The 14,917-nt window shown below is 43.6% G+C and overlaps 1 protein-coding gene across 6 annotated transcripts in view; it reads left to right on the forward strand.

The window, feature by feature from the left end:
- TTC17 (tetratricopeptide repeat domain 17) overlaps window positions 1-14,917 on the forward strand; it is an 84,844-nt gene continuing 69,927 nt past the window's right edge. Inside the window, exons 1-2 of one of the 6 annotated variants that reach the window (XM_048855850.2) lie at window positions 121-225; window positions 2,074-2,168. In XM_048855850.2, the coding sequence (XP_048711807.1) occupies window positions 2,124-2,168 (45 nt within the window). In that variant the 5' untranslated portion in view covers window positions 121-225; window positions 2,074-2,123. Of the gene's footprint in view, window positions 28-54; window positions 226-716; window positions 852-2,073; window positions 2,169-3,472; window positions 3,594-5,997; window positions 6,092-14,917 lie in introns of those variants that run through there. The other 5 variants (XM_048855851.2, XM_075129532.1, XM_048855849.2 and 2 more) reach the window with 5 other exon arrangements.

Raw genomic sequence — 14,917 nt, forward strand, 5'->3', positions numbered from 1 at the left:
CGCTCCCACCCCAAAATGGCGGAGCAGGTATTTCCGGTTCCGGGTAGTCCAGGAAGGCCGGGATCGGGGAAGATGGCGGTGGCAACAAGAGCGTCCGGGTGGGGCTGGCGTTGGCCGGTATGGGGCCGAGTGCTGGGTCTGATCTTGCTGTTGGGTTTAGGGGCACGGCCCGGCTCTGCCACCACCCACTGGGTGGTCACCGAGGATGGCAAGATACAGCAGCAGGTAAAAGGGGTCCCCTAGAGACCGTCACCCTGGAGATGTCTCCCCCCAAAAAGAGCACCCCCCATAGTGCGGGGGTATCCAGTTCTCAACGAGAGTGTGGAAACCGCCTCCCTGCTGTCGCCATGGTGATCTCGTAGGGTATCCCCATATGGTCTGCCCCCACGACACTCCCCCTCCCTCCGTTCCCTTGGAGACATCGCCATGGTGACAAGTCCCCTCCCCCCATCCCACCCCGCTTGCCTTCCCCAGCGTGTGGCCGTTGTTGCTATGACTTTCCCCGCCGGCTCCCATGGCCCTTTTGCCCCCCTCGCAGAGCCGGTTCCCAGGGAATCTCTCTGCTGTTGCCGGTCAGGGTGGGCCTAGTTAGGTCCGATCCCCGCAAGGTGCTCAGGGCAGGAACCCCTGTTAGATGCACCTCTCTCCCCCATCCCCCCTCCTTCATTGGGCAACTGTTGGAACTTAGTCTCTGCCATTTCCCTCTCTGATACCAGAGTGTCTCGTGTCCCAGAGAAGATGCTGAAAGGGTCAAGACAAGCAGATGTGTAGGTTTCATTTTGCAGATGGAGGCATGTTGATGTCACGTGGTAATTTCTCCAGCGGAAACTCCCTGATGGTTGTTGCACAGGGTATGGGTACTTTTTCCTACTCCTTGAGTCTAGTATAGGGTAATACTTGTTATGGGTGGTGATACCTAGGTTGAACTCAGTGTGTTGGTGCAAAGCCAGGCTGATCTGAGAGCTCATATCACTTACTAGCTCATAGTCATAACTGCTCAGCTAGATCTTCACTTGTGGTGCCTGTTGGCTGAATGTCTGTTTCAAATAGCACCAGAGTTTCTAGAAATTGATTAGGAACTCTATAATATTCACCAATGAAGTAAGGACAACCCAGCAGGCCCTCACTGGCTATTGAGGTTATTAATCAGAAGAAATAAGTATGTGGGGAAGTTGAATGTAAGTTCAGACTAAAGCTGTGTTTTGAACATTCAGGTTCAGTGCCTCGATGTAACTCACTAAGAATGTTCAGATTTATAGATGGTGACACAAAAGAAAAATAAATCTGAGTTCTGAGTCACAACATTGAAATAACTTAGTCCTCCTATGCAATAAGTGCTCAGTAACCCCGTGGTGAAGCTTCAGGCAATCCTTTTTGTATTAGCAGATCTCACTGTCCTTTATCTGGAAGATGATGGAAAGTAACTGCTGTGCCTGTTTCTTTTGTCACTGAGTCTTTTTGCTTTAGTGATGGTTAAAATCTGAAGTATGGATGAGTTTGGGATTTTCTCTACTTATTCTCTTCCGTATTCCTATGGGCTGGTTTAGGATGAGACAGACACGATATTTGCACTGAAATGCAGCTAGCTGTTATCTCCACTCTACAATATTTGTATATTCTTGGTCACAGCTTTTCATTTTGATACTAAGGTTTGTGTCTCAGTTCACTCAATTACTGAAGAGCAGTAGTTCCCATTGATTTTGCTCTTTTTTTACTGATTTGTTCCCTCTGTATTGTAAAGAGAAACAATCAAAATCTACTTTACACTAAATCGACCTTTAACCTAAACTTCAGTTCAAAAGCCAGTTCAGCATACTGTAAGGAAAAGGAGGAGAGGAAACCCCAGAAGGGAGAAAGTCAAGGCATCTTCTCCCTTTCTCTAACTGATGAATCAGAGAAAATAGGGAAAGGTGAATGACTGACTTAGACATCCTGTCTTCCCTCTCGAAGAGGGAGCTACTTTGTGGGCAGCTAGTGAAATGGGCTCTTAAGTTGTATGTATTCTGGCTATATGAAGTGTGGTGAAATGGCTCCTTTTTTCAGTAGTTTGTAACTATGATTGTTCTTCATAAGGTGGTGCAATTTTTCAGTGTATCTCTCCGAATAAGATCTAAATTCTCTGGATGGATGGTAGGAAGAATGACTGGGAAGTTCCAGTTTTGAAAAAGGTAATGGCTTCTGTCTAGGTGTTTCTTTCTCTTCCAGGAAGACATTCAGATTGCTAAAAATCCCAGTGTTCTTAGTCAGAAGGTAATAATATCCTAGAAAAACCCAGGAAAAGAAATCCCTGCTGGTAATAGCTCACCTTAACTGATCACTCTCATTTTAGTGTGTATGGTAACATCCATTGTTTCATGTTCTCTGTGTGTATAAAATTGTCCTACTGTATTTTCCACTGCATGCATCCAGTGAAGTGGGCTGTAGCCCACGAAAGCTTATGCTCAAATAAATATGTTAGTCTCTAAGGTGCCACAAGTACTCCTTTTCTTTTTGCAGATACAGACTAACACGGCTGCTACTCTGAAACCTCTTAAGCAGTGTTTTTCTCAGTGTTCTAGTTGGGGATGCCTGGCTGTTCTTATTAAACTGAAATCTACATTGTTGTCAGCTTGAATTTCTACAGTGCAATTGCTAATATTACTGAAGAAGCTTATGGTTATTAACTTTTCCAAATATAAAATAGCATGCCTAGTTCCCTTCAGTTTAGGTACAACAAGTTTCAAAGAGCATCACTTTTTATTTATGGTGTATCACCTGCCCCAGGGATTCATTCTAAGTAATAAGCACTTCTTTTGTTCTCTTGTCAAGCAAACCTTGGACGTTTGCTGCAATAGCATAAAGCTCCACTAGTGAATATGAAAATACCCGCTGCTTGTTTAGCATCAGCCTCTGTCTGTTTTTGCAGTCTCAGCACTGTTGGAGCAAGCCCTCTTTCCATCTGCATCTTCAACACCCTTTCTAGGTCTTTGCCTCATCATCTCCCATCTCCTTTCCAATCCTGGCTGAAAATATTCTCCTTCAGCAGGTTCCTTCTTAATTTTTCCATCCCACTGTTGGTATTTCTGTTAAAGCACCTTGAGATGTAGTTTGTATAAAAAAGGCTCCGAAATTCTATTTACTGAAGATTGTTTTCATTCAAGTTATCATAAATATAATATTTCTACTGCACCTATCATTATAGTATCTAGGTGCCATTAGGTTTGTATCCTAGCAAATACAAATGCTGTACAGCACCAGAGATGGCTGAGGTTGTAGTAATATCTGTTTCTGAGAACTAATGCTTATGCAGCAAAAACTGTAATAACCTTCAGCAAAGAACGTTTTGTAAGTTAGCATGTATCCAGCATATCCTGTTGAAGGAATGTGAGCTGTAGCTCACGAAAGCTTTTGCTCAAATAAATGTGTTAGTCTCTAAAGTGCCACAAGTACTCCTTTTCTTTTTGCAGATACAGACTAACACGGCTGCTACTCTGAAACCTATAATCTTGAGGGTTTCAGTTCATCAATGACATGATTTTGTTTGGACTTCAGGTCATTTTGTTTCATTGCAGAAAGCAACGATCTCTAACTTTTCTTGTGCTGACATTGGCAAGGTAAATCATTTATTAAAAACTACAGACTTAGAGGACACAGGGATGACCCAGCAGCTAGTGTGTGCTTTTCTGACCTCATCTGGGTGAACATGTGATCATTTTCGTTGTCACCAAGGAACTGTCTGGCATATTGTAAATGCATTTCTAGTGCGGAGCTGGAGATCTTGTATCTTTCCCATTGGAATGGTTTATTATGCAGCATAACCTTATTACCTTGATTTATTTCCCATCTCTGAACTTGTTCCTTTGTTTTCTCCCCAAAGGAGATGATTATAGAAATCTCATTCTAATGTACATCAAAATCCTAACTTAGTAGCTGGTGTGTGGTCATTGAGTTTCCATTCTCACCCCAGCAGGTCTGCGTTGAAGTTTAATTTTTCATTTATTTGGATTTTCGTAAGTTAAAAAACAGAACTGAAGTTATTTCCCTTGCCAAGTGGATTGAAAGATAGTCTAGTTTTATTGCTGCATCCATAAGTGCCCTTTCTTCAAATGCCAAAATGTGCTGGAAATGGCCCACCTGTTGATCACTTTAGATAAGCTATTACCAGCAGGACAGTAGGGTGGGAGGAGGTATTGTTTCATATTCTCTGTGTATATATAAAGTCTGCTGCAGTTTCCACGGTATGCATCTGATGAAGTGAGCTCTAGCTCACAAAAGCTCATGCTCAAATAAATTGGTTAGTCTCTAAGGTGCCACAAGTACTCCTTTTCATTTTTGAGCTGTAATCAGTGAACCACAACAGACTGTCGTCCACTGCGTATGGCAGTGGTTCTCATCTCTGGTCCGCTGCTGGTTCGACACTCCAATGGGGGCTGTGAAAAGGGCGGCCAGCACATCCCTCGGCTCGCACCGCTTTCTGCATCCCCCATTGGCCTGGCGCGGCTAACCGCGGCCAGTGGGAGCTGCAATCGGCCAAACCTGCGGACGCGGCAGGTAAACAAACTGGCCCAGCTCACCAGGGGCTTTCCCTGAACAAGCGGTGGACCAGATTTGAGAACCACTGGCCTATGGCAACTAGATGTTAGAGGGATTATTTACTACTTCAGTGGTGGAAGCACACAAGTGGTGCCAGATGCTACATGGGAGCATACTCCTTTGGTACCAGTAGATAATGCACTAAATAGAGTGTAAACCTAAATTCCGACCAGTGCATCTTTTTGTTTTAATTTTCCAAAACATTATTGGTTTTTAGTTAGGTCCGCAGTTCTTTCAGGTGAGTCTGTCTTGTTACCAGAGCAATTGGTCATCCAATTGTATAATTATTGTTACTGTTCAATAAAATAATTTTTAATTGAGCAGGACAGGTGGCTACATTTTCAATAGGGCTGTCCTCTGCAGCTATTTTCTTTTTTTCTTAAATGTTGGCAACAGGAGCCCTTAGGCAGTGAAGATTTGTGTGTAGTGCTTAAGTGAGGCCACATATATTAGGCACTTCTCTGATTTTCACACTCTAGGGTATCCTGCATTATTCTGTTGAATGATATCATTAGTTTCTCCAAGTCACTAGTTCTCAGGTTCGTTTGCTACTGCTTCACAATTCTTCACTGGTATTCTAGCCTCCCAGGCCCTACTTTAATTATGAGCCTGTGTTCTGGGCCTTGGTGCCCCCATAGCTTCCTACCTTCTGTTCACAAAGGACTCTAAACTGCCATGGAGACTCCCTGTTTACAGTCATGAGTCTCAGGTTTGGAGCAGGCTCAATTTTATTGCCAGTTTGAGTAATGCCAAAGTAAATGGGAAGTGGTAACTGATTGGTAACTAAGGTCTTAACCTGATGGTAATAGCACTTAATTGACTTAGGTGGTTGTCAAGGTTAGTATTTGCAAAGAAAGTATAGTTATAATTTTATGGAAGGGAGAACTGAACTTGAGAGGTTTTGACTTATTCAGAGCTATAGAGGTAGCCCAGGTGGAGATGAAATATCTGAAGGGCAGGTGCATGAGGATATGTCTGTAATGCAGTCATGTGGCATGATTGTAGCTTTAGCCAACACACATAAAGTTACTTTAATCTAGCTAGCTTAGGTCCCAGAGCAGTGAAGCCACAGCAGTGTCTGTGTCAACACAGGCTAGCCCCATGAGTAGTTAACCAGGGTTCCAAGCAGGCTAATAGAGCATAAGATGAAATGTGGGCTGCTGCAGCTTCACTGCTCTGGGACTCAAGCAAGCTAGATTAAAGCCAGCTCAGATATGTCTACTCATGTTGCAGTCGTACCCTATGATTGCAGTGTAGACATACCCAACTATGTGTTGGCAAGGCTTAAGCTGATGGGAAGGTAATATGAAGCTTCTGGGTCTTACTAGGTTAGTCACTAATCCTGGATACTTAAATAAGCAACAGTGACAAGTAACGCCATCCCTGACCTTCGCTTCGCACAATGATCCATACATTTCTCTGCAAATTGGACTACAGGTTACTCACTGCATCAGGAGCTGAAAGTGGAGACAATGTAGAAACACCAGCCTTCGTGCAAGATGCTGCATTCTGTACCCTTGTAAGTAGGGCCCTACCAAATTCACGGACATGAAAAACGTATCAGGGACCATGAAATCTGGCCTTCTTCCGTGAAATCTGGTCTTTTGTGTGCTTTTACCGTATACTGTGCATATTTCATGGGGGAGACCAGCGTTTCTCAAATTGGGGGTCCTGAACCAAAAGGGAGTTGCAGGGAGGTCGCAATGTTTCCACCCTTACTTCTACGCTGCCTTCAGAGCTGGGTGGCCAGAGAGTGGCGGCTGTTGGCCGGGTGCACAGCTCTGAAGACAGCTGCGCTGCTGCTGGAGGGGCCAAGTAAGGGTGGCAAAACCATACCATGCCACTCTTGCTTCTGCGCTGACACCTTCAGAGCTGGGCAACCAGAGAGTAGCAGCTGCTGACTGAGGGCTCAGCTCTGCAGGCAGCCGTGCAGAAGTAAGGGTGGCAATATCATACCATGCCATCCTTACTTCTGCGCTGCTGCTGCTGGTGGTGGCTCTGCCTTCAGAACTGGGCTCCTGGCCAGCAGCCACCACTCTCCAGCTGCCCAGCTCTGAAGGCAGTGGCATTACCAGCAACAGTGCAGAAGCAGGATAGCAATACTGCAACCCTCCTCCCCTGTAGTGATAAACACAGAAGATGTTTTTATACACACAAACCATGAAAAAATGGGTGTTTTATGGGTGTTAAGAAAGCTTATGCTCAAATAAATTTGTTAGTCTCTAAGGTGCCACAAGTACTCCTTTTCTTTTTGTGGATACAGACTAACACAGCTGCTACTCCGAAACCTGTCATGTAACTGGGTGGTTTGTCTCTTTAAGGGGCAACCAGCCTGTGTGAAAATAGGCGTTTGGGCCTGATAGAGGGCATTATCAGATCCATCTGGGAAAAGATCAGAAGATTGCCTGGTGAGGCCCTGATTTCTCTGAGGGCTGAAAGAGCTGAGTTTGAGGGGGAGAGTTGTGGGAAGCAGGCTGGCTCCTGTGGCAGGGCCTGGAGCAGGGCGACTTCCAGGTAGATGGCTTATAGGAGAACTGGGGAAGAGTGGACAGGAGTATGGAGGAGTTCCCTGAGTCAGGGGAAAGGAAGCTGTTGGATTTACATTGAACTGCTTGATTTGGAGGTTTACTGAAGGTTGATGGTGCAATCAATAAAACAGTGCCCTAGAGAAAGGGCCTGAACAGAACCAAGGTGTAGCATTTAAACTTTCGTGGGGTGGGGAGCTTAACCAGCAGTTTACATCACAGCAATGAATCTTAATAAAATCCCACATAGTCCCATAATGTGTGTTTTCTCTCTTCCCTGGTTCTGTTAGGTGCAAACAAAGAAAAGTTAAATAACAGTTATGTGACTGATCAGAGGTTTGAATGTAATTGTGCTAGTAGTTTAAAGAAGGGAGAGTCTCCACATCAGGATGATTCATGGAGGAGCTAGTTAATGCAATAACGAGAGAGAGAGAGAGAGAGAGAAGAAAAAAATATATATATTTGCAGTTTAGCAGCATGGGACAATCTAAAATCCAATACAGACAAATGAAAAAAATTATGGTACTTTCTGCCTGCCAGAGTATCTGCTGCCCTGCCCCTACATTTCCTGGTGATATTGACTGAGCAACACACTTGATAAAACTAAAAGTGACAACTGATCTCCTGCCTCACTTTCCTTGTAAATGCCAGTTTGCCTGGCCATCTGGCCTACTGCTTTACGAGTTTTTTTTCCTCCAGCTCTGCTAGGTCCTTGTGCAATTGGGGAGGAGGGCAAGTGTTTAATATTGTGTGTGTTTCCTGAAGCGCTGTCTGCAGTACAACTCCCTTTGATTGCATTTACAAGGAGACAAGGGCTGGAGGTCAATGATCATTGACCAGCACATCCAGCATGAAGAGGACAATCAAAACACCAAATGTAAGTGTAGATCAGAGTAGCATCTTAGCCTTCAGGGAAGGACGTACAACATAAATACAGCTGCTTTTTAAAATTAAGTTGTATGTGAGATCAGGTTATCCTTGGCCAAGCTTGCTTAACTTTTCGCCTAGCCTGCTTAATGGAAAACTTTAATAGGATGTCAGGCCCTTTCTATTTAAAAACTTGTAAGACGTTTGCAGGTACATTTTGTCTTATAAGAGCATTTTTCAAGTTTGATCCTGACTGTCTGTCTTTCTGTACCTAAGAGCTAAGAAACCTAGCTTGATGGGTCCAGATGATTGGGAGTTTCTGACCTATAATGGCAAGTACTTGGTCAAGCACCTATTGATGTGTGCTTGCAGCTTGACAGAAAGTTAAAGTGTATAGGTTTGTATATTGTGAAGATCAGTGATGAGATGTTAGTCAGATTGAAATAGTGATTCTGTTGTTTGTGTGGGTCAGGTCTGGGACCAGTCACAGAGATGCAGAATTATTTGTTTGCCAAGCCAAGTGTAAAACAGCTAGCTTCTATTAGCTCCTTTCAAGAGTCAGAGTCTTTGAGGCAGAGGGAACCTGAAGCAGGCTCAGAAAGGTGAAAAACACAGTAATGGACAAGTTTGGAGGAAAGTTTAGTTTAAGGCAGGGGTAGGCAACCTATGGCACATGTGCCAAAGGTGGCACGCGAGCTGATTTTCAGTGGCACTCACACTGCCTGGGTCCTGGCCACCAGTCTGGGGGGCTCTGCATTTTAGTTTAATTTTAAATGAAGCTTCTTAAATATTTTAAAAACTTTATTTACTTTACATACAACAATAGTTTAGTTATATTATAGACTTCTAGAAAGAGACCTTCTAAAAACATTAAAATGTATTACTGGCGAAACCTTAAATTAGAGTGAATAAATGAAGACTTGGCACACCACTTCTGAAAGGTTGCCAACCCCTGGTTTAAGGTGGTCAATTTAGTTGTACCGCCACATCATACACTTTTTGCAGAAAAGGGGTAAATTTGGACCAAATCCAGGGTATGCACCGGTATGAGAAAGGAGGAATACCACGTGTTCACAGTATGAAACTAAAAGGCCCCAATCCTGTAATTCACTGCATACAGGCATAGAACTGTGCCCTCCTGAAGTCTCATTGATTTCAATAGAGCTCCATGTAGGCACTGAACTGGGATCTTAGTGTGCATTGTTTTCCCATAGCTACTTTCTTTGAGAAAGTGGGGGTATGTTAAGTGTGACAGGAAGCATAAGAATAAAACATGTCATTTTTAACATGTGAAATGTGCAAAGATGAATAACCCTTCTTATGCTGTTACATACTAATGGTGCAACTGCTTTCCCTTTTCTTAATTCGGAAGTGTGAAGATAACTTGTACTTTGTTGTCATGCTAAGACTTTTTTTGTGCTATCATAATAGTGGTGAAGTGGAAACATGAACACCTCTGTCATAAGATCTGTGAGCACTCTCAGAACTATGCAAGTTACACAGCTGATTTTAAACATGGTGGCAAAGATTCTTTTCCTGAAGATTGTGCTATAAAAACTCAGGCTACAACTGTAGCCTACAGCATAACTTGTCTTGCACAGTTCTCAAAACAAAGCCCTACCCACACGCTTTAGAAAAATTGTGCTACAATTCTGCTAGCAGCAACCATGTTTGAACATCACTGGTCCCATGTGGATATGGCCTAAATGATCTCTTCAGTCATGCAGGTCTAGACTTTCCACACTTAGTTTTGCAGATACCTTTGTGTGAATTTTTTTGGTTTACAAGCAAAGGCATGGGCTGGTACTTCATAAACACACACCACTTGGAATGTGAATGGTATGTGATTGTGGAAACTAGACCTACATGGATAAAATGGATCTCTTCCTCAGAATATTTCTAGCACCCCACATGCTGCTTACCACTTCTGGGTAAGGAAATATATTCTCTAATGGGAAAGAAGAACCATTATCAAGGAAAAGATTTGCTTCAGAAACTGTGTGTCAGGACAACAACCACAGCAAACAAGAGGCCACTGCTCTTTACTGCCAAGCATCTCATAGAAACATCTTGTCTTATTTCATAAGCTATGTGATTGTTACAAAATCCTTGGAACTTACCCCCATAAGACAAATAGAGACCTGCCAATAGACTGATTACTAGAGAGGATCAGTGTGCATGCTTGCTGGCAGACACAAAGCTGAAGGGTGAGAGAATGACCTTCTAGACAGTCCTATCTTAGAACCCATTGCTTTAGTTCTGTTATGGTTTATCATGAATTAGGTTTATGGCTTTTAATGTGAGCAATAGTCTCAGCATTCTTATAGGTTAGTAGATCAGCTAGAAAGGGCAGGGCTAAGCTGTAGAAGCCCTTAGAGGTGTAAATGATCAATTTACGTTTACACTGGAAAAAGGATTGGGGGTGTGGTGTGAGAGTGGAGAAAATGGTGAAAGGAGGGGGTCGTGAGCCAGGAAGTCTATTTTGGTAGCTTTCTGAATGATTTGAGGAGCAAGATTTCAGCTGTTTAAATGCGAAATGTCATGGAAAATAGATTTGGGAAAGATTTCACATCACTTTCCCTTCGTCCCCCCAAATATAGGATATAGTCTCCAAAGATCAGTTGGTCGTATGATTTTTCAACTTCTAATCATGTCTTGATAAATTTTGGGGTGTTGCATGCCATAAAACATCTTGTTGGTAATTGTTCAGTTAACACTGCTTTGTTTAATGTGATATGGCACGCTTCTTCTGTGGATTTCAATGCTGTTGGCAAAGGATGGGGAAGTCCTGGTATACCTCCATTTTGCAAATAGGTAAACTGAAGTACAGAGAGGTTAATATGCCATAATCAAAGAACTTCTGTAGGCTGCTGTCATAAATATAAAGGGAAGGGTAAACCCCTTTGAAATCCCTCCTGGCCAGGGGAAAGCTCCTCTCACCTGTAAAGGGTTAAGAAGCTAAAGGTAACCTCGCTGGCACCTGACCAAAATGACCAATGAGGAGACAAGATACTTTCAAAAGCTGGGAGGAGGGAGAGAAACAAAGGGTCTGTGTCTGTCTGTAGTCGTCTTGGCCGGGGATAGACCAGGAATGGAGTCTTAGAACTTTTAGTAAGTAATCTAGCTAGGTATGTGTTAGATTATGATTTCTTTAAATGGCTGAGAAAAGCATTGTGCTGAATAGAATAACTATTTCTGTCTGTGTATCTTTTTTGTAACTTAAGGTTTTGCCTAGAGGGGTTCTCTATGTTTCTGAATCTAATTACCCTGTAAGATATCTACCATCCTGATTTTACAGGGGGGATTTCTTTATTTCTATTTACTTCTATTTTTTATTAAAAGTCTTCTTGTAAAAAACTGAATGCTTTTTCATTGTTCTCAGATCCAAGGGTTTGGGTCTGTGGTCACTTATGCAAATTGGTGAGGCTTTTTATCCAACATTTCCCAGGAAAGGGGGGGGTGCAAGTGTTGGGAGGATTGTTCATTGTTCTTAAGATCCAAGGGTCTGGGTCTGTAGTCACCTAGGCAAATTGGTGACTACAGGGTTTTGGGTTTTGGGAAGTATTTTGGGGGGAAAGACGCGTCCAAACAGCTCTTCCCCAGTAACCAGTATTAGTTTGGTGGTGGTAGCGGCCAGTCCAAGGACAACGGGGGGAATATTTTGTACCTTGGGGAAGTTTTGACCTAAGCTGGTAAAGATAAGCTTAGGAGGTTTTTTCATGCAGGTCCCCACATCTGTACCCTAGAGTTCAGAGTGGGGGAGGAACCTTGACAGCTGCCAAAGAGGAACACTTTGAGTATGTTGGATCTGGAGTTTCATCACAAACCTATACTACGTAGAGATCATCTGCATTCAGATTCTTCAGTAGACATCAATCCTTCGTAGCAATTGTACTACAACATGGAGACTCCTTAATTTGTCAGATCATGCTAGGGTAAATGCCATCTCTGACTCTTCTGAAATGGGAAGCTTTGAATATATGAAACACTTGAATATGAAACCTAAGGTATCAAATTTCAGAGGAGAAAGTCAGTCTTTTTCGGAAAAAACTGTTCAGTTTCATGGTTTGCTCAATTCAGGTTCTACACCATTCTTAAAAAAAGGTCAACAAACGTATTTGATCATATTCCTCATTATTTATACTGATGTAGAGTATCTGTAATGATTGTCCTCAGAAAACCAAACTCTACCTCTGTATGTAAACTACAGACTCTGTTACTTAAGGTGAAAATGCTGGAGAGTGGGAAATGTGACATTACCAAACTTGATGTAGTTTCCTGGGAGGTGGAGATGGGCTTGAGTAAACTCAAGGATGTTACTGCTTGGTTTTTTATTGGGGTGAGGAAGAGGAGAGGGGTATTCAAGTTCTTCTGAGCAACAATCTCTTTCCATTTTAAAGGAATAATGCAGTAAAATATTACAAGGCTTGGATACTATGCTGGGCACTAGAATAAACTTTAAAATAGATTGCAGCCAGTACGGCCCTCATTCATTTGCCCACATTCGAATGTCTGAAAATGATGTAAAGGTCCTAAGGACAGCCACCTCATTCACTATGTAATACTAGCTTGTGTGCTGAATGAGGAGGGCTCTGTGGGGGAGAATCAATATGTGATCTCATAACTAAAGATTGTCACAATTGAACTTGATTTTGTAACCCTAACAATAATAACTTTTCTTGGTATGGAATTTTCTAGGCCTTTTCTATTCTATAATGGACCCTCTATTGCATTCCCCCCATGGATAATCATCAAGGTTTAAACCTGGAACATTCAAATTCACAATGCAGACTTTTTTCATATGTGCTAAAGGAGCAGCTGTTAGCTGGCATTGGTGATAGGTGTGATGGGTTGTCACCCCCAGGATGCAATCTGGGAACTATGGGCATCACTGTGCCCCTCTAGCAACCCAGCTGGGCTGGCCCAGCTCACACTGCTTTGTGGGAGATTTATGGCCAGCCTCACCAGGTCCCGTTATCACCCAGGTGACACCACTCACCCAAACTGAGCTACCTGAGCGCTAACAGCAGACACCAGCAAACTTCCCAGCTCCCCAGACATGTACCCCCTTGCTGGAGGATAAACCCAGAATTATATCATCTTGCACTGCACAAGGATCTGTACCACGTAAGCTCATAAATAGTTCACTCTCCCCTCGATGTGGGAAAGATATGCAACAAGCCTGTGTTAACCATGATGAGATTTTTTTTTCCCCCCACACACTTCATTTAAAGGGACACTGGTTTAGATAAAGCAAAAAACAAGTTTATAACTACAAAAGATAGACTTTAAGTGATAGCAAACAGATCAAAGCAGATTACCTAACAAATAAACAAAACTACAAACAAAGTGTAAGATACTAGATAGAATGGATGTGAATAAGCAATTTCTCACCCAGGCTGATGATTAAGGCTCCATAATCCGTGCAGCTGGCCCAGGAGCCACTTGAGCAGCTCATTCATTCCTCGGGTCAGTCTCACTGGCTGCTGCTGGGGCAGTCTTGGAGCCCCACAGCAGCAGGAGTTTGGGTGTGGTGGGGGCTCAGGGCTTGGAGTTGGGACCGGTGCTTACCTGGGATGGGGGGCTCCTCTTCCTCAGCTCTCCTAGCTCCACATGTTGCCTCTGTCGGCAGCCAGGCACCACCCCTGAAGCTCCCATTGGCCACGGTTCCGAGCCAATGGGAGCTGCAGAACCAGGACTTGGAGCAGAGCAGAGGCAGCACGTGGCGCTCTAGGAAGCTGAGGCCCTGCTTCCCAGGAGCTGGGTAAGGAGCCTGCCCCAGCCCCACCATCTCCCCCACCCGTGGCACTTCCCCTCCTCAGCACCTGTGGTGCCCCCCGAGTCTCTCCTCCTCCCCCACCCCAGCCCCAATTTTAGTCAGGGATTTTTTTTAGTAAAAGTCATGGACTATGGGCCTGTGAATTTTAATTTTCTGCCCATGACCTGTCCGTGACCTTTACTAAAAATAGCTGTGACTAAAATGTAGCCTTACTGATGATACAAGCAGTCCATCCGGTTTCTATACACAGGCTAGAAATCCTTTTAGCCTGGGACCAGCACTTCCCCCAATTCAGTCTTTGTTTCTCAGACGTGTCCAGGAATTCTCTTGTGTGGGAAGTGAGGCCCCTAGATGATGTCACACACACACAAACCCCTTTAGATAGCTTTAACATATGGCGGGAACCGTTTGTTCCAAAAACAGTTCCCAGCCCAGTTTGTGGAAAAACACAGGTACCCAAAATGGAGTTCAGTATCATGTGGTCTGGTCACTTGCCCTTCTTGTGTCATAGCAGCCATTACTTACAGGCCAGCCGAAACTTCTGTGGGAAGGCTAAACTCTCCCATAGCCCATTGCCTTTGCTGGTGGGCCATCAATACTGTCTAGCCTCTTCATTGTTGTACCTGAAAGGCTAGCTGTGCATGCTACTCAGAGTAAGCACATTTGAAATACAGATACATAGTCAATATTCATAACTTTAGATGCAAAAATGATACATGCACACAAACGATTTGCTGAACCTGGCTATCTTAACTTTTCCAATGACACCTAACATGACCTATCTTATACAAAATGCACCATAATTATGCCATAATCATATCACTATGAGGAATATGGGGCGTAGTGTCACAGTAAACTAATATTCTCTGTGACCTTTGTATAGAAAAGGATGTATTGGTAATCCCATGCATGTGTAAGTAATTACAGATTGGCTGGCCCACTGTGGTGTGGGAAGTAGAGCTAGGGGAGGACACAAGGAGCTTCCCGTGCAGTAGCTAGCTCCAATCCCAGTTTTTATACTTCTGAGTGCAAAGTCTGAGAGGGTCTGGATCCAGTAGCAGTGTGAGACACTTGTCCAAAGAAGCTGAAGGGTTCTGTGGCCCTGCCATTTCCACTCTGGGGGCAGAGCTAAACTGGCATCGGGACAGGATCACACCATTCCAACTCTGGTATG

The sequence above is a fragment of the Caretta caretta genome, chromosome 6, assembly GCF_965140235.1.
Source record: "Caretta caretta isolate rCarCar2 chromosome 6, rCarCar1.hap1, whole genome shotgun sequence".
NCBI lineage: Eukaryota > Metazoa > Chordata > Testudines > Cheloniidae > Caretta > Caretta caretta.